Below are 24073 nucleotides of genomic sequence, written 5' to 3'. Positions count from 1 at the left end.
GTTTTGAATCTCTGAGAATGGAGAGTCCACAGCCTCCCTGGGCAACCTCTTCCAATATTCAATCACCCACACAGTGAAGAAAACAAAACAAAAAAATTTTCCTGATCTTTAAATGCAGTTTCCTAACCGTTGCCTCTTGTCCTRTCACTGGACACCCCTGAAAAGAGTCTAACTCTGTCTTCTYTACACCCTCCCTTCAAATGTTTACACACACAGTTAAGATCTCTCCTGAGCTTTCTCTTCTCCAGGCTAAAGGTCCCAGCTCTCTGGAAGAGCTCCCATCTCTGGGAGTGCTCAGTCCCATCTCTTASTCCCACCTCTGGGGGATGGTCCAGGCCTTTCACTGACCCCACTGTAGTATGTCCACTTCTCTCTTGTACTGGAGAGCCCAGCAGTGGACCCAGCGCTCTGGATATGCCTCACCAGTGCTCCAGAGAGGGGAAGGATCACCCCCCTTGACCTACTGGCAGCGCTTTCCCTAGTGCAACCYAGGACAGCATTGCCCTTATTTGCCCTACAGGAACATTCTTGGCTCATGGTCAGCTTGTCCACCAGGAACCCCGGGGCCTTTTCTGCAAAGCTGCTTTCCAGCCAGCTAGCCCCCAGTCTGTCCTGGTGCCTGGTTATTGCTTGCATTTCCCTTTTGTGAACTTCATGAGATTCCTCTCTGCCCATTTCTCCAGCCTGTCCAGGTCCCTCTGAATGGCAGAACAACTATTTGGTCTATCAACCACTCCTCCCACTAAAAATCAATAATATTTCTTTTCTCTTAAGGAAAACTTTAAACTTTGATGTATTTAATGATTTTTTTAATCTCTTTTRTATTACTTGAACTCACTTCTTCAATGTCAACTGCATTAAACAGGAATTTTAGATGTGCAAAAGAAAGAAATCCCAGGTCTCTACTATTTTGCTAGTCCACTAACCAATATGCATAGCAAGGCAATTCTCAGAGGAATACATTTAGCAGATCTCTGTTTACTTGCATTCTTTCCACGTATGATTGAGCAAAAGTGGATGGTATTTTTCCCTTCAAAAGAAGTTTTACTATAAAGCTAGATACTTTTGTGAAAGAAGCAGTCATGGGCTTCCTCGGAGCACTATATGAGTATATTTTTCAGTTCAGTTGCAGCAAGCAAGCTCCCTCCGTAATCTAAATGGAATAATAAAATGCTGGAGCTATTTCAGTCATGCTGTTCTTTTGGGAAAGCAATTATCAGCTATGTGATACCATRTTACATTCATCTAGAAATTTTCTGTAGCTGACATTTCCAGGCTCATTTTCCTTATGACTTTACTTACAGCAAATTAGTAGTTATCAATTTGATCTTGATTTTAATCTTTCACCAAATTAGATTTCCAGTGATGTGACAGATCTAATGCTCATTATATGTGAATATTAAGCACATAAGCATAAAAGCACCCATGTGTTTAAATCTTATTTGTACTGGCCAGTATTCCTCATCACCAAAATCTAAATGTTAAGTAYAGATTTTGTTTTCTCATACATTTTCATGCAAAATAGTTGTGGAAATTGCCTTTGCCACTAGCAACAATATCTTTCTTCCAAAGTATAAAGGAATCCACCTTGATAAACGTTTTTAAATATTTAAAGCTACTTGCAGCATACATATGCTTAAAAAGTTCAGGAAAACAACAGAGTGGGAGTTACTTATTTCTTTTCCCTAGCAAGCCAAATAACCTCAGACTAAAGCTACTTAGCCCCCCTGCAAATTTTTAATATTTATAAGTTAAGAGCGTATGCAGAGCCTGAGTCCCCATGTTTTCTAGTTTGTTCCACAAGTTTTTAGAAAAGTATTGAATAAATACATTTAATACGTACAAGAAACTGAGTGCATTCAGCTTGCATTAATTTCCATAAGAGTTTAAGAACACAGAGGAAACAAACTAGCATTAACTGAGAGTGAATTCTTACTAATCATAGTTATTAATATTTTTTCCATACTACATGATTTTTTTTTAATCTCTCTGCTAGCTGGCTTCTTCATACGCAAAGCACAGGAAGACGAGTTTGTTCATTTGTGTGAATTTCTGCCAACAGATGGACTGGTTGACTGTATGGATCCTGACTGCTGTTTGCAGAGTTCTTGCCAAAATCAGCCTTACTGTCGTGGACTACCTGATCCCCAAGATATTATCAGCCAAAGCCAGCAATCGCCATCTCAGCAAGCTGCCAAAGCGTTTTATGACCGGATCAGTTTTCTCATAGGAGCAGACAGCACTCATGTCATACCCGGCGAAAGTCCTTTCAACAAGAGGTGGGCATGACTCATCTTTTACTCACACGTATGAAAAGCAGCTGAAGAGTGTGTGAGTTATACTAGAAATGTCATGGAGTGGACTTTCAGCAAAGACATTTTGTCTTAATATTATCAAATTGCTTATTTTATCTCYCTTCCTACAAAATTCAAATCATCAGTGCCAGTGGGTTACAGCAGGTACTTGCCATGCTTAGTACCTGTATTCTAACAGGGCACTTCATTAATGATTAAATAAATCTTAATTTAACCAGTTGATTTGGGTTAGCACAGTTGGAAGTATATCAAAGCAATGAAAGCACTTCAGAAGGAAAAGCAAAGCTGCACTTTTAAAACTGAGCTCACTGAATAATATAAATTATGAATTAATGTAATGGAACTGTTAAGTGCACGACAGTATAATTGCATAAACTATTTGACTGGTGCTCTGTGAAACAGTAATGACCTGAAAATAAACCAGTAACAGGAAGCAGGTGTCTTAGATCTCAGTGAGTGAAAGAAGATGATTTACACTAGAACTACTGTGTTTGTGGTTATTTAACAGCATTAATGTGTTTGGGCACAGCAGTTGATTAAAAGTTGTTGCACAAATGTTCCTTATTGCTCTTTTAAATTTTGTACTTAGTCCCTGCAGTTTTACAGATTGCTCTGATACTAATTGAAAAGCACATTTTCCTTTATGAATCTGCCAGAGGTATGACTTATAGTGGGAATATCTAGAGTTTATAAGTTCTTAAAATTCTTCACTAAATTACTGGTMTTAGTAACTCAGTACAGACAAAGTGAACCAAAGTAAACTCAGCTAAATAAAAACAAAATAATTAGCTGTAGATGTTGAGGCATATGTTTAGAGAATGTAAATTATGTGACCTTGTGAAGGGTTAGAGGCTCGGGAATGTTTTTGTTCGCAGTATTTGATATCAYGGAGAGAGATGTGTGTATGCTCACTGTATTAGCTATTATTCATTTAGAAGAGAACTAACAAATTTGTAATCTGATCTTGCATCTCTTTCACAGTCTTGCATCTGTCATAAGGGGCCAGGTATTAACTGCTGATGGAACTCCRCTCATTGGCGTTAATGTCTCCTTTTTACACTATCCAGAATATGGATATACAATCACTCGCCAAGACGGAATGTAAGTTCACTTTAAAGCACTTTAAAGACATAGAAACAACAAATACCTTAATAAATCAGGAGTCACTTGCAGAAATAAAATAATGGAAACAAAAGACATGAAAAAAATAGTGAGGAAAGCTGTACTTCATACATTCTTCAAATAGTGTTAAGGATGCTGATTATATGCTTCAGAAGTAAACGGGCTTGTTTAATTTAAATGCTGCATCCCCAAATTCTCCACTCTCTGAGTGCAGCATTATGTAATGTAATTTAATTGATTTCTCCATTGTTCCCAGTAGAGCTATTCTGTCTTCAGAACAGTACAATAGGATGAAGAATCAATCAGTAAAATGGAAACTGTAGATGGCTTTGGGAATTTGCTGAATAGCTAACCCTGCTTTTTTTCTAGGTTTGATTTGGTAGCAAATGGAGGTGCCTCTCTGACACTGGTGTTCGAACGATCACCCTTCCTGACCCAGTTTCACACAGTATGGATTCCCTGGAATGTCTTTTATGTCATGGACACGCTGGTCATGAAAAAGGAAGAGAACGACATTCCTAGTTGTGATCTAAGTGGATTTGTAAGGCCAAACCCTGTTATTGTGTCATCACCTTTATCTACCTTCTTTCGAATTTCTCCAGAAGATAGTCCTATCATCCCAGAGACACAGGTAAAGTATGCTTCAAAAAAATAGCATTTTATTTCAGAAGACTTTAAAATGATTATAATGAAAACAGCGCAAACTGCTTTTTATTTTGACTGGTAAGAAACTGCAACATATGATGATTTTCAGATTAATTTACTTGTTCCATGATTTTTTAAATTTCATTTGGGGGAAAAAAAGGAAGGAAAAAAAAAGAAACAGGTAAGAAAGCTTGGTGCACACCAATGAATGCTTGGTTTTATATTTGTTTATATTATTTAAATCACAGTATCTTCAACTGTCAGGCACTGTACAACTGACTTCTTTGGCTGTCCTTCTGTTAGTCTTGGAAGTGCACCTTAGACACTGAATCTAAAAGGTGTTTTCTGCTATATTTGAAAATCCCRTACAGTTCACCTTATCCATTTAGTCCTGATAAATAGCATGTCACTCATTTTTATAAAATAAGAGAACTGTATTTGTAGTATTGAGSGTAGGCTTGCAAGGCAATAAGGATATGTGGTAATCTGTGTTTTCAGACCTTGTGATACCCAGACCAAACATAAGATTTAAAAACATCAAAACCTTGTTTTAAACTGAAAGAACTGTCATTTGAATGTTTTTTTCTATAACATTGATTTTATTAGATTCCTTAGTCTCAAATAACTAATCACTAAGGCAATCTTCCTCAACTCTAAAAGCATTTTAAGAAGTAATATTTGTCCCATTATTGATTTCTGGTCAAGTTTTTCTTATTAAAAGAGCTCCCTCCCTCTTTCTCCCGCTCCCTCCCTCTTTCTCCCGCTTCTCTGTTCCCCTCACAATTTCATAATAATATAGGGCACTCTTTTTGCCCATTCACTAAGAAATATCTTTGCATCGTCAGGGCAACACAGAAAATGTATTCAAATTGTTTTCATTTATAGCTTTTAAGAAAGAGCAGTTCAGCAATTCATGGAAGGAGTCGGTTTAAAATAAAGTTGCAAAGGAATCACGGACCTAGACAGTGCTAGCAAATGGTTGCTTTTATCCTCACTAGCACTTCTGTGCCTTTAGTATTTGCAAGTCAATTAGAAAAAAGTATTTGCAAAATACAGTCCACATTTTTCTAAACAATTTACTTGTTTTGGCAACAGATGATAGATTCAATTCCTGAAGTGATGGAAAATGGCTTAAATAGATGGTGTATAAATCAAGATAAAGTAATAATAGAAAAATGTTAGAAAATATGTATTTTCAAGGAGCAATGGTAATGTCTAGATAATCAAGTCATTCTGTGAGCAGTGGGACTAATGAAGTCTCATTTCCCACTAATTCCCACCCATCGCTGTCATCCCAGCTAACTGCCATGTCCAGTCATTCCCCCACGAAGCGCGCACAGCCTTTTTCTCTGTTGGAGCATTAAACTGGGGTACTTCTTCCTGGCTGCCAGGTTTAAGAGTAGTTAGGTGAGAAGTCTGGCAGACAATACTGATGYTGGGTTAGGCTCATGTCTTTAGAAAACCAGCCATAAGAAGAGGTCGCATTCTTGCAGGCTRTCGTGCAGTACATGCTGATGTGTGATTTCTGATGAGGTGAAAAAAGAGCTATYATTGTGCATGCAAAAATTCAGCAACTATACTGTATAAAAAAGTCAAGGAATGTTCTCTGTGCTATTCTTTGCTCATTCCATATACATAATCCACTGCCTCCCTTGCATGGGAGCTGTGCCTTTGGAAATGCATCGTGCACTAAAGTCTGTCTCCCAAAAAAAAAAAAAAAAAAAATTTTTAAGGGGGGGCAGATTCAGATTCCATTCAAAACTATCTGATCAGTTCCTGAGGAATTGTTGCAACCTTCATAAAAGAAAGCAAAGCCAAATTTACAGTGTGGGAGACTGGAGAAGGCAGAGAGAAAGCAACTTTTCCCCATATTCTTTCAGTCATTTGCAATCATCCTGTTCGTGTGATGTGRCAACACTCAGTATCGCATACAAGAGAAAATGATGTGCTGCTGTAATCATCATCCCTTGGAGTGCTTCATCATCCTTTGCAGATAATGTTTCTGAAAGAGTATACTTAGTGGTTTATTAATCCCAAAATGATCAGAGGGGAAATTAAAGTCTGTACTGAAGAAGCAAAAGAAGAAGAAAAAACAGAAGAAAGAGGGCAAGTAAGAGCAAAGCAAGAATGCAGTAGGTAGAGGTGTGATTATAGACCCAAAGACCCAACAGATCATTGTTTAAGAGGCAAGATAACAAGTAACAAGTTAACTAAATTTGGATTATTTAACCATGACTTTTTATCTACTGCTAATTGCAAGTTAGCATGCTCTGTCTAGGCTTAACTAGCTTTGATTAATCAGTGTGGAACAAGACATTAAACCTACATGTCGGTGAAGCAGAAGATCAGGTTAAGCTGGAGCTGCTGATATGTATAGTAATGTTTTGCTGTCTTTTTCCTAACATAATAATTGTCTGTATGCTACATACTGCAGTATGGCCTGGCAGAGACCCACATGTGAGTCAGACTGAGCAATTTTGAAACTGAGTTTTTGTGACTTTCAATCTTCTGGGCTTCTGTTGTTCAYGCTTGAGTATGCTTGCAAGGGTCTCAGATGCCTTCTACAGGCAAGCAGCTTGCCTCTGTGATCCCAAGAGTGTGGGAGAATCAGGACTGATGTTTTCCTTCAAATTGCATGTTTCCCCAAGTTTAGAAAGAAGTACCTTGGCTATGTCTGAGGAGCATGACCTACATGATTAGAGGACCAAAGTAGGTTAGATGAGATGTGTGTTTAGAGGACCAGCWAGCTACAGGGGATGCTCAGTTTAGTTTAAGTGTTGCCCAGGTGAACCATTTCTGCAGATAGGTTTTGTCAAAATCAGTTCAAGGTTGTGACTTAATAAAAATGATTCTCTTAAATTCAGAGTTGATTAGATTTTCACCTAAGAAATGGATCTGTTTTGTCATTCATCAGGGCAACCTAATGGAATACCTGGATATTTCAGTGTTACATGGATGCTCCATCCATGTTTCCACTGAACTAAATTTACAAAGTTTTAATTTTGTGCTGAGAAAAGATGGAGGCATCCATCAATATTTGCATCTTTACCCTTAGATGCAAATATCCCCATTTATTTATCTTTGTTTTTCAGAATTTTTTTTTCTGTATGTTTATATATTCCTCTTGATATATACTTTTACTGACACATTTTAGGCTTCTACATGTGTATGGCCTCATCTCTGTGGTTTCTTAGCAATACCACAAGTCTGTTTTTTTTCCCATCTTCATTTATCCTTGCTTTATATTGTTGTCCTAGGGTTATTTCCTTATAAGTTCATTTTTAAAAGCTTCCGTTCTGAGGGAATTCTTTTTATAAAAGGGAAAGATTTSTTTGTCTTGAAATAAGTAACTTCAGCTTTTACTTAAAGCAGTATAATTTTAGTATTCTTTGCCCTGAAGCTTTGCGCAATAACAGTAGTTAGCAATATTTATCTGTTTCTAAAAACACTATCTTTGCCCCTCTTAAGCCATGATGTTGTTCCATTATAATGCAGCAATTAAACTGTTTACCTCTCAGCAAAGAACCTTTTTCTGGTGTTTGGACTAAAATTTGCACTGACTATTGAAAGTTTTCTCATATTTGCTATTGAAGTTGCTCATTTTGACCAAAAATACAGCAAAAAAAAAGCAGACATTCCTCCTCCTAGCATGAATATAATTTCCTAATTCAGAGTTCCTAATACCATCAGAGCATGTGACCTGAATTGCATCAWATTTTGGAGCAGTATAGCATTGCAGAGCCTGGGTAACTTTAGTCCTGGTAGGCATGAAGGACAAGGAACCCTACAGAATTTACGCAAGTTACTGACCAACTTGAACTCTTAGGACAACAAACTCTGTCTTTGTGAAAATTGCAATGACCCTTATCTCAGTCCTGTAGGTTAAATATTTCACAGCTGTCCTTCCAAGAAGCTTGATCATTCATAAATAAAATGTCAACTCTTAGGGTTTGGTAGTTGGGCTATAACTCAGGCCCCTTAGAGAATCAGCCTTTCTGAAGGTAGTTTGACACTATCAGGAAAAGTTAAGTACAAGACAGATTAGTTGTGTTGGCGATTTCTGATGCAGCTTTTATACTTGAGACTTTCCTGATGGCTTTACAATTGATGTATTGTCACGGCTCCCACAAGATGCTCTCTGCTGTGCCTAATGACTTCACTTTTCAGAAGATTGTTAAACTATTTAATTCTGTTTTTAATGCTTGATTTTAGGAGAGAGCTTAAAATGCCGTACAATACCTCTAGACTTCTAAAATTATCAAGAAATTATGTTGCTTCAGGAGGTATTTTATGGTAAGAAGGAAGTGGTAAGTGAGATTTCCAGCAGATATTTGAGGCCTTTACAGATACTAGTAATGGGGTTGGGTTTTTGATCTAAACCTTGCTGAGAACTGAATGAGTGTCCTAGTTTCTAATTTGATATAATCCAAATACACAATGGATTTTCTTGGAAATTGAAGCTTCAAGGTGTCCTATTTATTRCCTGTTATCTCAGCCAAGAGTATCGGAAGACCCACCTAAGTGTTTAATACCACTCTCCCACATTTGTAGTTGTAAAAGAAACAGTGCTCATAACAGGAGAGCAGGGAGGTCCATTATATTGTGTGCTGCTACGAGCATATGATTTCTCTTTTGTTTCTCCAGTTGCTTGCAGCAAACTTTTATATGCAGTATATGGAAGTCCTACTGATGTCTTGAGGAAGGATTTGTTTTTTGTGCCTTGATATTTTGTGTTTTCTCTTCAAGGTCTTAAAAAAGGAATATGTTCACAATTGCATATCTTCTTAGAGTGGGGGTTGTTTGTTTGCCTGGAAAAGATTTGCTTGTCCTCTAGCTTAGATATTGTGCATATATTGAACTGGGGCTGAGCAGGCTAGATTTACAAATACTAACAACGTTATTCTCACCTCCTCCCAAATGATGGTACTACTTGTCATTTGCTCCAAGAGATGCCATGTTGTTGGTGGGGGAAAAGGAAACACTCAAAAATTAACATTTTGTTGATCAGAATTTTGTTTGTCTAGTGTCTTACAATTACTCCTTTATTCTTACAGCTGTATTATAGTTTCACTGGAGGAGAAGAAACATATGCTTACGTATAATAGATTTAAATGATTGATTGTGCCATAAAATGAGCCAAAATACTATTGTTTTTTTTTTAATTGGGAAAGAGACAGACATTAATAGTATATAACTCTTTCTTTATATACCAGCAATAGTGCTAACTATTGTGCTAGCATGGTATCTGATGCTGCCCTCAACAGTACAAATCATGTTATTTATCCCTATTCAACACAAATAATAAATTGTTTAAAAGCAGTCTCCAAGGAATTCCCTAGCATAGAGAAATCCTGAGCTAACTTAGCACTTTTTTGGTAGTTGGCCTTTGAGACCTGTTGAAGTCTCAAGACTGATGTTGGGGATATTTGCAATGTGTTCTCCCTGGAGTGTGGTTTCTGCTAATACTAGGTAGTGTTTGGCCTTAACAATCTTTAGGACTTTTAGGGAGGTAAAATAAAGCTTTCCAAATTTACCACCCTAAGACTGCTGCTCTGACACTGCCAAGGTTGTGGGCTGGTGACTCGGAGTCCTTTGCTCTCTGCTCCCTCCAGAGAAACACTGTGTTTATAAATGTGTCTAGATACTCTTTTTTTTTTTTTTTTTTTTTTTTTTTTTTTTTGAATATAAGGGGATGTGTGGTAGCTATTGACTTGATGTATTAGCTTTCAGCATTTAGGGACTTGATTTTAATACAGTTATATGTCCTGACTGAGGTATAGGATAGTATAGGCTGTCTTCGTTCATGTAATGTAGAAACTTTTCACTTCCATCCATCATCTACAAAAGCTTCTCAGCTYGAAGGGAAAGACAAGAGTGAGGAGGGGGAAAGAGGAAGCATTTAAAAATAAAATTGAATCATTGCACCTCTCTGAAATGAGAAAGTGGTGAGCTGATGTCTGAGTAGTGAATATTGATCAGGAAATATGGAAAAGCTTTCCCTGAGGCATCCTACTTACCTCTCTTGGAAATAAATGGAAGAATGCTCTAGTTTAAAGTATTTACAGTCCACAGGTAATGCAAATAATCAACCACCTGAAAGTCCTTCCTGTGTTATACTGTTTATCATTTGAACTGCAGGAGCAATTAGAGGTCCTTACCCAAGTCTGGAGCCCTTAGTGTTTAGGGGCTCTATTGCCTTTATTACCTATCCACAGCTGTAATAGGGATGGCAGCATGAGAAGTGGCTCTTTGCACTTAGATAGGTGAAGGGTGCTTTTCTGATCCTCTTCTCCATACTTTTTTCCCCTCCTCCTACCCCAAAAATAAAGGAAGGATCTTGGAAAAAATTCCAGCAGACAGTATCAACTAAATAGCTGCTATATAAGAAAGACTTTAGACTTTGCTTTTCAGAAAAAGGTGAGATATTGTTATTAATTTGTTTTTCTTTTACATCTTAAATGAAGGACAGATTTAGATGCTGCTTTATAATGGATTATAATGTGATAAAATCTTAGGCATCCTTTTACAATAACTACATCATTCTGTTTAATTTCAAAATCAGTCTAATATTGTAGTTTTCCTTATCAATGCATAGGTGCTTCATGAAGAGACTACAATACCAGGAACCGATCTGAAGTTGTCATACTTAAGCTCCAGGGCTGCAGGATATAAATCTGTTCTGAAGATCACTATGACGCAGTCTGTTATACCATTTAACTTAATGAAGGTTCATCTTATGGTGGCAGTGGTGGGAAGACTTTTCCAAAAATGGTTCCCTGCATCCCCAAATCTGGCATACACTTTCATATGGGATAAAACTGATGCATACAATCAGAGAGTCTATGGATTATCTGAAGCTGTTGGTATGTATGTTGTGAGAGTATTTTCCATGTTCACTGTAGTCTTGAAAATTGAGAATTACATCTCAAATGTCTATATGCATCAGTTAGAAGWTATTTATCAGGACAAGATGAGAAATAAAGATACATAATAAAATATATTAGATAATGTTAATCTAAACTCCTGTCTAACATGGGAGTTGTAAGAAGAGCGTACTTCAAAAGGAAAAAGAGGCTGTGGTGATTTTGCTCTTAAGTGTTCTTAACCTGTGAGTAACCCSCAGCGTAATAATTCAGTATGGTACTTAGTCTGGGCACTCCTTATGCGCTAGACCACAACAGCAGTCTGACATACTTCACCAAATGCCTTTTTGATGTACCTATCCTAATCTGCTTACTCTTATTAACTAAAGTTACCATAATAATCTCAGATCACTTTCTAAAATATTTCGAAATTATGTTTGGTGTTTTCAATGCCTTTAAGGAGGTCTTGGGCATTTTTAGGTAGCCTAGGAGAGCGGAAGAACRTATGCTGTTTAAGGAAATTATACCTTTTATACTATTCTTCTGAACAAAATTCCATATTTAATGAGGAAATTTATGGTTGTTTCAGTGTCTGTAGGTTACGAATATGAGTCTTGCTTGGACCTGACTCTCTGGGAAAAACGGACTGCCATTTTGCAAGGCTATGAACTGGATGCCTCTAACATGGGTGGTTGGACATTGGATAAACATCACGTATTGGATGTGCAGAATGGTGAGAAATTTGGGTCCTTGTTGCTGATTTTAATACTTAACTGCACTACACTTCAAGAGTATCATTCCAGCTTTTCAAATGTTTGCTGTGTTATTAAAAAAAAAAGAAAGAAAAAAAAAAAGAAATTCATAGAACGTTTTGCATATGGTAAATGCTTTGAGTTTTACACTATATGTCGTGTTTCTTCCTCCCAAAAATACATACACATTAGTAATTTCACCTAACAAATATCTTGCAATAAAACTTCTGGATCATTCAGTGGGGAATATGTTTACCAAAAAAACCCTCCAAAAATGTTGAAATTGTTTTTGAAAAATGACTGATGCTAAGGAGAAGTTRTTTTTAAGGAAATTGTAAATGTCAGCATTGTGCTTAGCATTAACTGGTTGTACATTAGCAATATGTTGAACAATATTTACACTTTCAGTTTTCACGATGAGTGAAATTTAAATGGCAATAAAAGACATAGACCTCGGGGCCATGCTGCTCAGTGGAGCAGTCTGGGCAGTAGTAACTCCTCAGTAATTTCAGTTAAAAGATGCAGAGCGGTGTACATTTATGAGGATTGTGCCTTCGCACCACGGTAAATCAGTCTGGTGTGCTTCCCGTCAACTACCTGGAGGGCAGCACGCTAAAGGGAGGGTCCCCAGCTGGGCATTGAACTGAGACTTTGGAAAGATTTGGCTAGAAGTGTGTAAAATAGGTGAAATAAGCAGAGTGGCATGACTCAGGGTGGGAGTTGGTGGCATCAGATTTTTATGCGAAAGGGGAGCGCAGCTGTAATTCAGCAGGAAGATCGTCACTCCCACGGTACCTGCTGCTCCTCAGGGGTTCCCACCACCACGGCAGCCTAGTTGTGTGACRTGCTGGTCACCACCTCCAGCGTTGCTCCTGACCAGTAGATAAACTAGGTAGCCTAAAAGGAGGGAAAAGGTTTCATTGTCCCTAATATAAAATATTTTTTAAAAAGCCGTGCAAACTTGTCTGAAAATGTAAAGAGCCACAATTATAAACATATATATAAGGTTGATTCTGTTCACACAAGTATATCGATAGTGGCTTTAAATTACATTCAGGTCATGGCTTTTCGAAGTGACGTGTGTCTAACTGAATAAATGGAGAGTGGTAATGACAAGGTGGAGGAGCCGGGCAAATGTGTTTGGAGGAGAGAGCGGGGGCAGGTGTTTGTGCGGACACCCTGGGCTGCTGCAGTAAATAGTCTAATGTACATCCCTCTCGTCTGTGATAATAGAGGAGAAACGTGAAGGACCGATTTTTCAAAGTAATGACAGAATAAATCAGGTGCAGTAGTGCGCTGTGCTGACTGGTAGGATTCCTCTGATGAAAATTATAGAACTCAGCTATTTCAGGCAAAATTATGGTCCCATGGTTGTCATAAGTGATGTAATCCGAGGAGGGGGGATCTTGTATACTGTTAATGCATTCTGGCTTTGRCTAGTCACGAAAAATACATTCTGCCTGTTTTATTAGATGACTTATTTAGATTACTTGTCTTTAAGTTTCCATAAACCATTTTCATTCTTCCTGATTTTATCCTGTATATTGGTTTGGTATTTATCTCTCTCAAATTTTATAACATTAAGAAGTAGTGAAGCCACCTAAAACATTTTAAGAGGAAAAAAAATTTTTTTTCTCTTTTCTTTCAGTACAAAGAGCATATTTTGGGGAAAGGAAGAAGATTTCCTAGGTGTATTTTTATAGTGTTGATTKTTTTTTGAAGGCGTCTCAAAAAAGGAATGTATACCTCAGCCCCCAGAATTGTCTTTGAAACTCTGTACATGCTACATGTATCACTATAAAGTACAAAGAGACGTGGTTTACATGGATTATACCACATAAGAACGCGTTGTGACTTAGGAGTATAACTAATATCTGAGCATTCATTGCGGACACCTTGATGGATTCATTGAGATACATAATATGAGGGTCCTGGCAACAATTTAACACACTAAATTCAAATTTTTTTTTTTCTAGGACTTTCTAGGTTTAACATAAAACATGCATTTTTCTTTTTGGATTTCCTGTGGAGGCTCTAAGGAAAAAAAAAATACTGCTGGCACATTGCTTTGTCTTCACAAAATTATTGTTCCTTTCATGCCTCAAAGCAGAATTAAGTTTAAGAGGCAGGTTGGCCTGGCACCACATTTTTTTTGTTGTTTTGACATTTTTAATAACTGCCTATAACTGCAGACATGGTATTGAGGCAGACTTTGTTGCCAGAGGAACATTTTTATTGTTAACTGAGTAAAGAACCTTTTATGAAGTAAAATTGAGGCAATCGCCAATTTTTTGGAAGCAGCTCTTTAATTAATATTTACAATTTGCAGCAGTAATCCACTTTAGATTAGATTTGACATCATATTCATAATTAGGTGGAGTAGGACTTTAGAAATAAAATTAGCAAATATTTTTAAAATAATATATGCACAAATAGAGTGTCTATKTTGTGGGGGCGTCTGAACCTAAAGGATTTAGGAAGACAAGTCTTGTTTTATTAAGTAGGCTTTGTGTTTCCTTAAGCATGAAAATTTTTATTCTGAATTATAAATACTAAAATCTATGAACATTTTAAAATAAGAACAGCTGCAAATTTGCTTGAGTTTTAAAGTGCTAGTATATTTAATGTTTCTTCTACGTTTTGTGAACAAGATAATTCAATGTTTTAGATGTATTTTTGACCTAATTTGGTCAAATTTGGTGTATTTTTGACATTTTAACTATTAATGTTTGAATAAAATTCTGTCAATTTTAATGAGGAAAATATCTTGATAAAACAAAATTAGAAGTCCGTTAAGTTATATTAATCAAATTAAAGGAAATATTTATAAAACTTCCATATCATCATATGTACATGGACTCAAAGTTTCTATAAACTGTTTCTGATTTTGTTTTTTACATTATCTGCCAGGAATCCTATACAAAGGCAATGGTGAAAATCAATTTATATCTCAGCAGCCCCCAGTTGTTAGTAGCATTATGGGCAACGGAAGAAGACGCAGCATCTCTTGCCCAAGTTGTAATGGTCAAGCGGATGGTAATAAATTACTGGCTCCAGTTGCCTTAGCTTGTGGGATAGATGGCAGCCTCTACGTGGGGGATTTCAACTATGTTCGGCGGATATTTCCAGCTGGAAATGTAACTAGTGTTTTGGAACTCAGGTATGTTTTTTCCTCAATACCAGCTTTCAGAGTTGTGAATTACTGTTGTGAACTGAAGTGTGGAATAGATTCTGGCACTGCATAAGAGTTTCCAAATGCATTTGAAAACAAACAGTTTGGTTCAAAATGGTTGAAGTGAAGTTTAGAACTGAAGTGAATAAGCTTTACCATGGTAAAGTATTTTAACTGTGCAAATCTAAACTGAGAATTTAATCTACCCAAAGTAATTATTCAGTGGATTTWCTGAGTTAACTTATGTAATAAACAGGACTGGACAGAAGTTGGCGATTCATCTCTTCACTAATGATGAATTTAAATGTTGCCTTCTTTTCAACTTTTAACATCCTTTCTGAATATTTTTCTAATAATGTTTTTCTGTTCTTTTTTACTTGCTCCCACCAAGAAATAAAGATTTTAGACATAGGTAAGCATTTCTTAAAGAAGATTTATATTTTTCTAACTGTTCTTCTTTCTTTTTTTTTTTAACAAATGAATGCTTATAATGGACAAGTCATTTCTGAGATGTATTATTAGAAAAGAGGGGTATTTTTCAAAAATAATGAGTTCATATGTTTTAGTTATGTCAACTGTCAGGCTGTAGCCTCCTTTCAGATAAAAGTTCCTATTTTCTCATCACTCTCTGTCCGCAGCCAGCRCTTCTCTTCTGTTTCTGTGTGCCCTCCTTTGCTGTCCCCTCGTCTCTGCTCGCTTGAGCTTCTTGCTAGCAGCACTTCTGCTGATCCTATCAAAATTCATTAATCTGATCCTCCAAGTACCATGAGAATGGCATATAACTAATACAATTAGGAAAGTATAAAGTGAGTTCATGTTATTAGCCTTTTGATGTTGAGTCTTTCCAGGCTTGCATTCAAAAGATTTCTTTATTTAAAGCATGAGAACTTTTCTTAAGAATGAAAGCTAAAATTTTCGCACAATAGCATGACTCCAGGATTTAAGACTTATCGTAAAAAATAATAAAAATCAGAAGGATGCAGTACAGCATTCATCTATCCTGGCTTAGGTACAGYAGTAGCAAGAACAGAGAAAAATGAGAATGGTTAGAGTCACTTTGCCATGGCAGCCCTTGCTGTTAAGGAGACAAAACCAGAGTTGGTATGCTAAAATCTTGTTGGATGCATGAAACCCTGCAAGACTTTGTGATAGAACTGCTAAATACATGAGGCTCAGCAACCTTCTTTCTCTCCTTTTTGCTACCAACCTTTTTCTTCTTCTTTTTAAAAAAAAAACAAATCCCAGAGAGTCGTATCTCAGTCGTATCCTTTTGCCTTTTTTTTTTTTTTTTTAATCACTCTGCTTCTGGCCATAGGTCTGTGAGGAAGGCTTTTCTGTTTAAGAAACTRTGTTTCAAACATGTTAGGCAAAAAGTTCCATGACTGAATAAGGTGTTTGCACCAGTGCTAGCGATGAGAACCGGGAGTTGCCGCGCGGTCTGGGTGGCTCACGTCCGTTCGCAGGCGAGGCTCGGAGGCAGCCTCGTCTGCTTGGCAGCGTTCGGTTCGGTTGCGTTCGTTCCACCACTTCTGAGGCAATTCCGACCTTTGTGCTGCGGCAGAGCTGTGATTACAGCTGGACAAGACGTTGTCTTGACAAGCGTGTGGGGGATACGAAGTAATACCCAGAGTGGGGTTAAGGGACGGACACGCAGTGAGGTTTGTTTTCTGGAATTTGGTAGTGGCACCCTCTTCTACTGCCGGCGGAAGAGTCGTTACAGTCTCAACTGTGGCGTTTCAGAAACTAGACCCGTGTTTGTAAAAGACGTTTCAGAGGGAGAACACGAAGCTTTGTTCATGTCTGTACACGCGTAAGCTTCAGGTGGTGAAAATGTTGAAATTGTACTGCACAGGTTATTGTAACAGCCCTGGGGCTGAAAATTGCAGAGACGACCACAGAAGACTCCCACTGCAGCAGCAGTTGTGGAGCCAGCACGCCGGAGGTGTGGACTGGTATGGTCTACTACAAGTTTGACAGAACAGTGTAGTGTAATAAATGATGGGGGGGAAGGGGAGAGAAGAGTTAATAAGCCCTAAATCCAAAAACTGCAGAATTTAAATGGAGGTCGTTGTCCCAGAACACACCAACAGACACGCAGGATTAGACCAAACATGCAGGTAGTCTGGTATCTTGTCTCTTGCACTGTGCAGCAGCAGGTGGAAGGCTATAAGGTAGTTGTAATTATCTGTTGACATTTTCCCCGTGTACACTCGCTGGCTCAGAGTTTCGCTGCTCAGGGACTTTCTAAGACGAGAGTGGCATCTTGAAGTTTAATAATCCTTGACAGCCTTTTGTTCTGTGAGTTTATCTGATTATTTTTTTAACCTCTCTAAACCTTTAGGATCCACTGAATCCAATGGCCAAGGGCTCCACAGCTTAGGGACGCGTTGGGGRATGAAATGGCTTCCTTCATCCATGTTAGTTGTGCAGAGCCTTGTGAAATGTTGCAGAGAAATGAGGAGCACATCTGTTTCGCTTCAAGAAGAGAGAGGGTGACCTGTCCAGTTTCACTGGCAAAGTCTTAAAATTGTAGGGGAGATTTCTGTTTAAACTAAGGGTTAGAAAACAGCCCTTGACAGACCACTTTGCAATACATAAGTACTAGGCAACTAAGAAAATGCACTAAAATATACATTCACCAAGAAAAAATAATAAAGAACATTAAATACTAGATTTATTATCCCTTCAAGCATTCGACTTTCCTCACCTATAAATGTAGTGCTTCAACATAGAGCAATGTCCATCCTCCCCCTTCCCGTCCCCCCCAAGGAGCCTGCACTCTAAATTAAGGAGGCAAAGCAGATCAAATTTATTCTCTGATATACCAGTGACCTAACATTTTGTAAATCTCAAAGCTGAAGTGATGTCTTTATACACACTGCTGCCTATGAGTGATTAATGCTGATAGGCATTCATGGAAGAAGTAATATTTAGAAGGACTTTGAAGACAAGGAGGTCGTTTGTAAACTATGGTGATATCCCAAGTCTGCGGGGAGCCAGAAGAAAGTAAAACATAAGAACAGCTTTGAGGGCGTATACTTTAGAAGGCACACCATGAGTGGGAGAGAGAGTACAGATAAGGGCTGAAGTTGGAAGAATGTAATTTTTTTGAWTCTGCGTGGAGAATAACGCAGGGGATCTAACAATTGAGGAATTACTATCTAACATAAAGCATAAGCAAGTTTAGAACAGTGGGAAARGAATCATTACAACAACAAAACAAACTAGTAGGCAGCAGTTACGAGTAAGCTTTTCCAACACTTTTCATTACGATTTTGTATTAAGAAAACCACCACCAACAGGAAAATGTGCAAAGTCTGATCATTCAAGAGACGTAAGCTGGTGACACGCACATACATGTGTGTGTGTGTGTGTACACTTTAAATTTTAAGCCTGCTTTTAAATATAGATAGTACAAATTATTTCATAGTCATTTGTCTTGTATAGCAGTCCATGTTAGTATAGGATTGCATATTTTTCAGAGCTGCCTCCAGTGATTAGGTGATACTGAGTGAGTTGAAGATTCACTGAATGAGGATTTAATTTCTTTGCTTTTGGTGGTGKTGGAAGACAGGATCTTAATATTATTTTAATCTGTAGTGAAATAGAAAGGTCTCTGCAGAGCCCTTCAGATGCTGGATGCTCACCTCGTTCTGATGGCGAGATCTGTGTAGCGTGCATAGATATTCTCTGGCTTGAAAACAGGCATGGTTTTCACTGAGCAGTTAGTCAGTTCCCCAGATTGTGCTTTACTCCTCTGAATTAGTTACTGATTTCTTTCTGATAGCTAAAGCTACTTCAGCTTTGGAACCTTCTCTTAAAAAGAAATACTAAAGTCAGCCCTGCTGTGTTATCTCAGAAAGGAGCCATTAGGCTTCTCTGTATGACAGCTTGGAGAGTTTATGTTAACTCAATAATAATAACCTAAGCAACCCCTAAATCTTACTTTTTTGGTCAAAATGAGAAAATATCCTTAAATTATCACCTGTATTTTTTGTATTGATGAAGACACATTACTTACTGCCAAAACTAATCCTGAATAAGAAGAGATACACCATTTTTGTTAGGACTAATTTAAAAAGAGATGTTTTCCTATTTGCTTATGAAGAAAATGCCCTGAAAAAGTCTTTTTAAAAAGAAATAATTGTTAGACATAAATTATTTAATTACTGATTTGATGAGTCTTTATTCCAACAACTGAAAAACATGATTCATGCAATGTTAAGTRAGTTGCTGAGAACTACTTTAATTCAGATTTTAGTAGTATAAGGAAGGACTATATTTTAAATTAGAGAGAAATAAAATTTAATTGCATATTTCACATTTTGCAGTGTGTTTATGTTTGAAATGTCTGCAGCGTTTCTTAAAGACCAAAGTAATCATGTAAATGGGTATAATTTAATTTGCAGTCTACAGAGGTATAAATGATTTGTACGCTACATAGTGATCATATAAGTGATCTCTGCATAAATGAAAATTTTGAAAATATCTTTAAACTATTTAGTACTTTGCCAGTAATAGATTTCTAACAGACAGAAATTTAAATTATGCCTGCATTTAATTGTTTTCAGACATGCTGTGTAACATCCAGCTCTATAGCAGAGCTTTTTAAGAGGTGCTAATCRCTGTGTATGTGATTTCATTAGTCTGCTTCACTTGATTTCTTTGTTCTGAACCAACATGTTAAAAGTCTTTAACCAAAGAAAATCTTACTTACGAAACACATTTTCCTATATTTTTGTAACTGGATAGCTTTAAAAATGTGTCCCTGCTAAAAGACATAATTCGTTCACAACTTGTTCCTGTTGGTCTCTTGCTGCTTTTTGCAAGCGGCAGTACATAAAAATGTGTTATATTAGCACAGTTACATATTTGCMGAATGTGAAGTACAGCAGTCTGCGAACAGATGTTTGGATATCACCAAGATCGGTAGATACGTTTAAGCAGCGCTTTTGCAAACGTCAGAATTGGAACTGACTGTTCTGACACTCGGATTCAATCCATTAGGAGAGCATCTGAAATTACCTCCTGTACTTACATGACCTCATTTCAGTTCTTYGTGCCATAAATTAGGTCAGGAATCCTAACTGCAGTGGGTTAAGTTTCTACACCATAATATATCAACCCAAAAGGTACTCTCCAGGGTTTTTTTTTTTTTTTTAAACCAGCAGGGGAGAAAAGACAGTAATTCTCAATTATGTGGCACCAGCGGAGAGGCAAAAGGTATGTTTCTGAGAAAATGGTTAGCAATATATGTTTTCACTGTAATAAAGACTGTGTTGGCATAGTTAGCGGTTTTGTGCCAATGCGTACAGTAATTTGAAATATGACTCTGCATGAAGAAGAAAGGAAAACCTCCATTCGGTGTTCTGGTGGAAAAGATGACATTCCCTAATGTGTTAAATCATGCATATCACGTCTTTGAAAGCAAGGGATTAAACAAATACGAAGGATGTCTTATCTCTTGCCCATGAACTAATAATATGAACTCTGCCTTATCTGGTTATGAATTATATAAACCATGCACCCCAGCAGCCTTATGTAAATTAGAATAAAATGGATGGGATGATAACAGCAACTAAGTGTAAGCTGGGGTTGGGGTMATGCTGCAAAGCTGGGAACTGAACCAAGGTTTAAAGACCAAGAAAACCTGAGAGTTTTTAGACTCYGCTATTGGATTTGGTCTATTACAGATGTAGGAACTGTCTTTAATTATGCAGCACAGAATGAGCAACACAGACAAAATTGAATTTTCTATCCCAAAACARCGAGGAGTCTAGGCTGGACTGCCTTTGGCACAGAGGAGAGATGAGAATTGAGAAAGGCTTGAGCTGGAGCGGAGAGCCAGCACGAGATTAGCCACTGCGGTGGGCTCACTGCTTCTCCTGCCATGAAGGGGCCTGGGAAGAAGCAGAGTAAGGATGTCTGCCTCCAGGGAGAACTCTTCTCCTTCCTCTTCCTTGTCCCAGCAGCAGCTGCTGCCACCTTGCTCACACCATCAGGTCCTCCCTTTGAAGCAGCTTGAGGTGGTTTGGCCAGAGCAGTTTTCCCAACTTTGCCAAAAGTCTTGCTTTGGGGCCACGACCTGTACTCCACATGCCTCGAGCATCAGCGTTGTTTTTGACCACTGCATGTGAGCTGAAACCTTTCTTTCTTGCTCCAGTGTTAGGTGCAGCTAATTACAGCATACATACTTCCTTTTTACAGCAGCAACCCAGCTCACAGATACTACCTCGCAACTGACCCCGTCACAGGAGATTTGTACGTTTCTGACACAAACACACGCAGGATTTATCGGCCCAAGTCACTCACTGGTGCAAAAGACCTGACCAAAAACGCCGAGGTGATAGGAGGAACTGGGGAGCAGTGCCTGCCATTTGATGAGGCAAGATGTGGTGATGGAGGCAAGGCGGTGGAGGCAACCCTCATGAGCCCCAAAGGTAAAAGAAATTATCCTTTCATAACTTTAAAACTAATATGGAAGTTTGGAGCCAAGACCTCATCATATTTAATACTGAACCCGGTGTTTGGCTAAGAAATGTGTTGTTGAATAATTCTTTCACACTGGAAAGAATATTGAGGACAGTTACAAGAGACTCAGATCAATTTTACAAATATAAATATTTGGCTTTCATGGTTATTGAGTAATTTAAAATGCTCACTTACATTGTGTATGTGGCAGACTGTGGCGAAGGTTTAAAATTGGTGTTGTGCTTGGTCCCATTTAGACAATTTTTCGGTTCAACTTAAAACACTAGGCCTTCTCTGCATACTCCAATGAGCAGCAGATGCAATCAACAGTAGAAGGTTTTGTAGTGAGTATTGGTTTATTATGTGCTGTGTGTTGTACTGCCTGCTGTCTGATGCCGTATTTTCACTACACGTGTACCACTTACAGCCTTAGTTGGTTATGGATAATGCATTATCTGCTAGTACAAGAAACGAGCTTTTATTCTCTCTGCTTAAGGAATAGCAATCGACAAGAACGGGTTAATCTACTTTGTCGATGGGACCATGATCAGAAAAGTGGATCAAAAYGGAATAATATCCACGTTACTTGGCTCCAATGACCTGACCTCAGCACGACCGCTAACGTGTGATACCAGCATGCACATCAGCCAGGTACTTTTTAACTGCTGCTAATCTGGAAAGCTGAGCTGGGGGTAGGAAATGCTGCTTGCTTGCTCCTTAAAATAAAATGGGGTAGGATGTGTAAGGAATATTTAACAGCAAAATTTGGGACAAAGAAATCTATTCCAAGTGCATGAATTGCAGTATATTCTCTTAGTTATAAATGCTGCTGTATTCAATTTTTCTGCCCATAAAGTTCTGTCTAGTTTAGAACAGCAAGACTATCAGCAGGAAACATTAAGTCTAGCAGTAAATACTGGAAGAGTGGCAAATATGTTAGCACATTATTGGCATGTTGATGTTTTCTGAATGAGTTAAACCACTAACAGCCTTAGTATTAGGGTAAATGTGAGGAAATACAAAAGAGCCTGTTATTCCATTTGTCCCAAGAAATTTGTGTAGCTAAGAAGGAGCATCACTATTGGTGTGTTTAAAAATGGAGTTCAATAAAGCGTTTCATAGTCTGGGAGGTAGTAAACTCTATTTTTGGTATTGCAAGAATACAAAACAAGAACTGTCTATGAGTTTTTGATATCTGTCTGGTTTTTATTTATGTATTGGTTATACATAAAACTATGGCTTTTATTGAAGAGGAAATCTGAGCTGTGGTATAGTTTCAAGCATTAATGTAAAACTGAAGGTAGATGCATTTATTGAATTTAATCTGCATTGGTTAACTGTTTAATAAAATACTTTTCTTTGTTAAGGTACGTCTGGAATGGCCTACAGATTTAGCTATCAACCCAATGGATAACTCCATTTATGTTTTGGATAACAACGTAGTTTTGCAGATCACAGAAAACCGTCAGGTTCGCATTGCTGCTGGGAGGCCGATGCATTGCCAGGTTCCTGGAGTGGAGTACTCGGTAGGAAAGCACGCCGTACAGACCACGTTAGAGTCAGCAACTGCCATTGCCGTGTCCTACAGCGGGGTGCTTTACATTACAGAGACTGATGAAAAAAAGATTAATAGGATAAGGCAAGTTACAACTGATGGAGAGATATCCTTAGTTGCTGGAATACCTTCAGAGTGTGACTGCAAAAACGATGTCAACTGTGACTGTTACCAGAGTGGAGATGGCTATGCTAAAGATGCCAAACTTAATGCCCCTTCCTCTTTAGCTGTATCTCCAGATGGTACGTTGTATATTGCTGATCTGGGGAATATTAGGATACGGGCTGTGTCAAAGAACAAACCCTTATTGAATTCAGTGAACTTTTATGAAGTTGCTTCTCCAACTGATCAAGAGCTTTATATCTTTGATGTCAATGGTACTCACCAGTACACTGTGAGCTTAGTCACTGGAGATTATCTGTACAATTTTAGCTACAGTAATGACAATGATATTACTGCAGTAACAGATAGCAATGGGAATACCCTTCGTATAAGACGGGATCCCAACAGGATGCCAGTACGAGTGGTCTCTCCCGATAACCAAGTCATCTGGTTGACGATAGGCACTAATGGATGTTTGAAAAGCATGACTGCCCAAGGACAGGAGCTTGTTTTATTTACCTACCATGGCAACAGTGGACTTCTGGCAACTAAAAGTGACGAGACTGGATGGACCACTTTTTTTGAGTAAGTACATACAGTCAGATTTTTTTTTAGTTTTATTGGGTTAAACAATACCATAATTTGAAATATTTCTGGAATCTGATGTCGTAACTGTAGAGATGACATTTGATAACAAAAAACACAGAAAGGTACTTTTTGACTCCCATACATTCTGCATCTCTGACTTCTTCTAGATACAGATCTGAATGATGTTAAATGGATTATTCTGAATTTCAGTTTTATATATTAAAATAACTGTGAGCCTCATCAAATAGCTCTCTCTTGTCAAGAAAGTTGTAACTCAGACAACCAGGATTTTGTATTGATAGTGTTTGGTAACTGTCTCATTACATTTACTCATTAGATTGACATCGTTCTGCAGTAAGTACTAACAAGAAATTTGTTTTACTGCTCATACTGCTCAATATTTCTTGCTTAATTTTTCAAAGTAAAGTGTGTCTGAGCAGTCGTTTATGCCAAAAAAGGCTGAATGGATTTTTTTTTTTTTTTTTTTT

General features: G+C 37.8%; 1 protein-coding gene across 5 annotated transcripts in view; it reads left to right on the top strand.

The window, feature by feature from the left end:
• TENM3 (teneurin transmembrane protein 3) overlaps positions 1-24073 on the top strand; it is a 465114-nt gene that overhangs the window by 408927 nt on the left and 32114 nt on the right. For all 5 annotated transcript variants that reach the window (XM_085311387.1, XM_085311386.1, XM_085311388.1 and 2 more), the window contains 9 exons: positions 2063-2279; positions 3297-3416; positions 3807-4068; positions 10678-10945; positions 11535-11678; positions 14608-14857; positions 21077-21309; positions 21837-21991; positions 22708-23582. In XM_085311387.1, coding sequence (XP_085167513.1) covers positions 2063-2279; positions 3297-3416; positions 3807-4068; positions 10678-10945; positions 11535-11678; positions 14608-14857; positions 21077-21309; positions 21837-21991; positions 22708-23582 — 2524 coding nt within the window. The remainder of the gene's footprint in view (positions 1-2062; positions 2280-3296; positions 3417-3806; positions 4069-10677; positions 10946-11534; positions 11679-14607; positions 14858-21076; positions 21310-21836; positions 21992-22707; positions 23583-24073) is intronic.

This window comes from Rhea americana, unplaced genomic scaffold (assembly GCF_003343005.1).
Source record: "Rhea americana isolate MKP2758 unplaced genomic scaffold, rheAme1 scaffold_34, whole genome shotgun sequence".
In the NCBI taxonomy this organism is placed as follows: domain Eukaryota; kingdom Metazoa; phylum Chordata; class Aves; order Rheiformes; family Rheidae; genus Rhea; species Rhea americana.
Note: the sequence above shows the minus strand (reverse complement) of the source record. Positions and strands in the feature narration are given on the sequence as shown.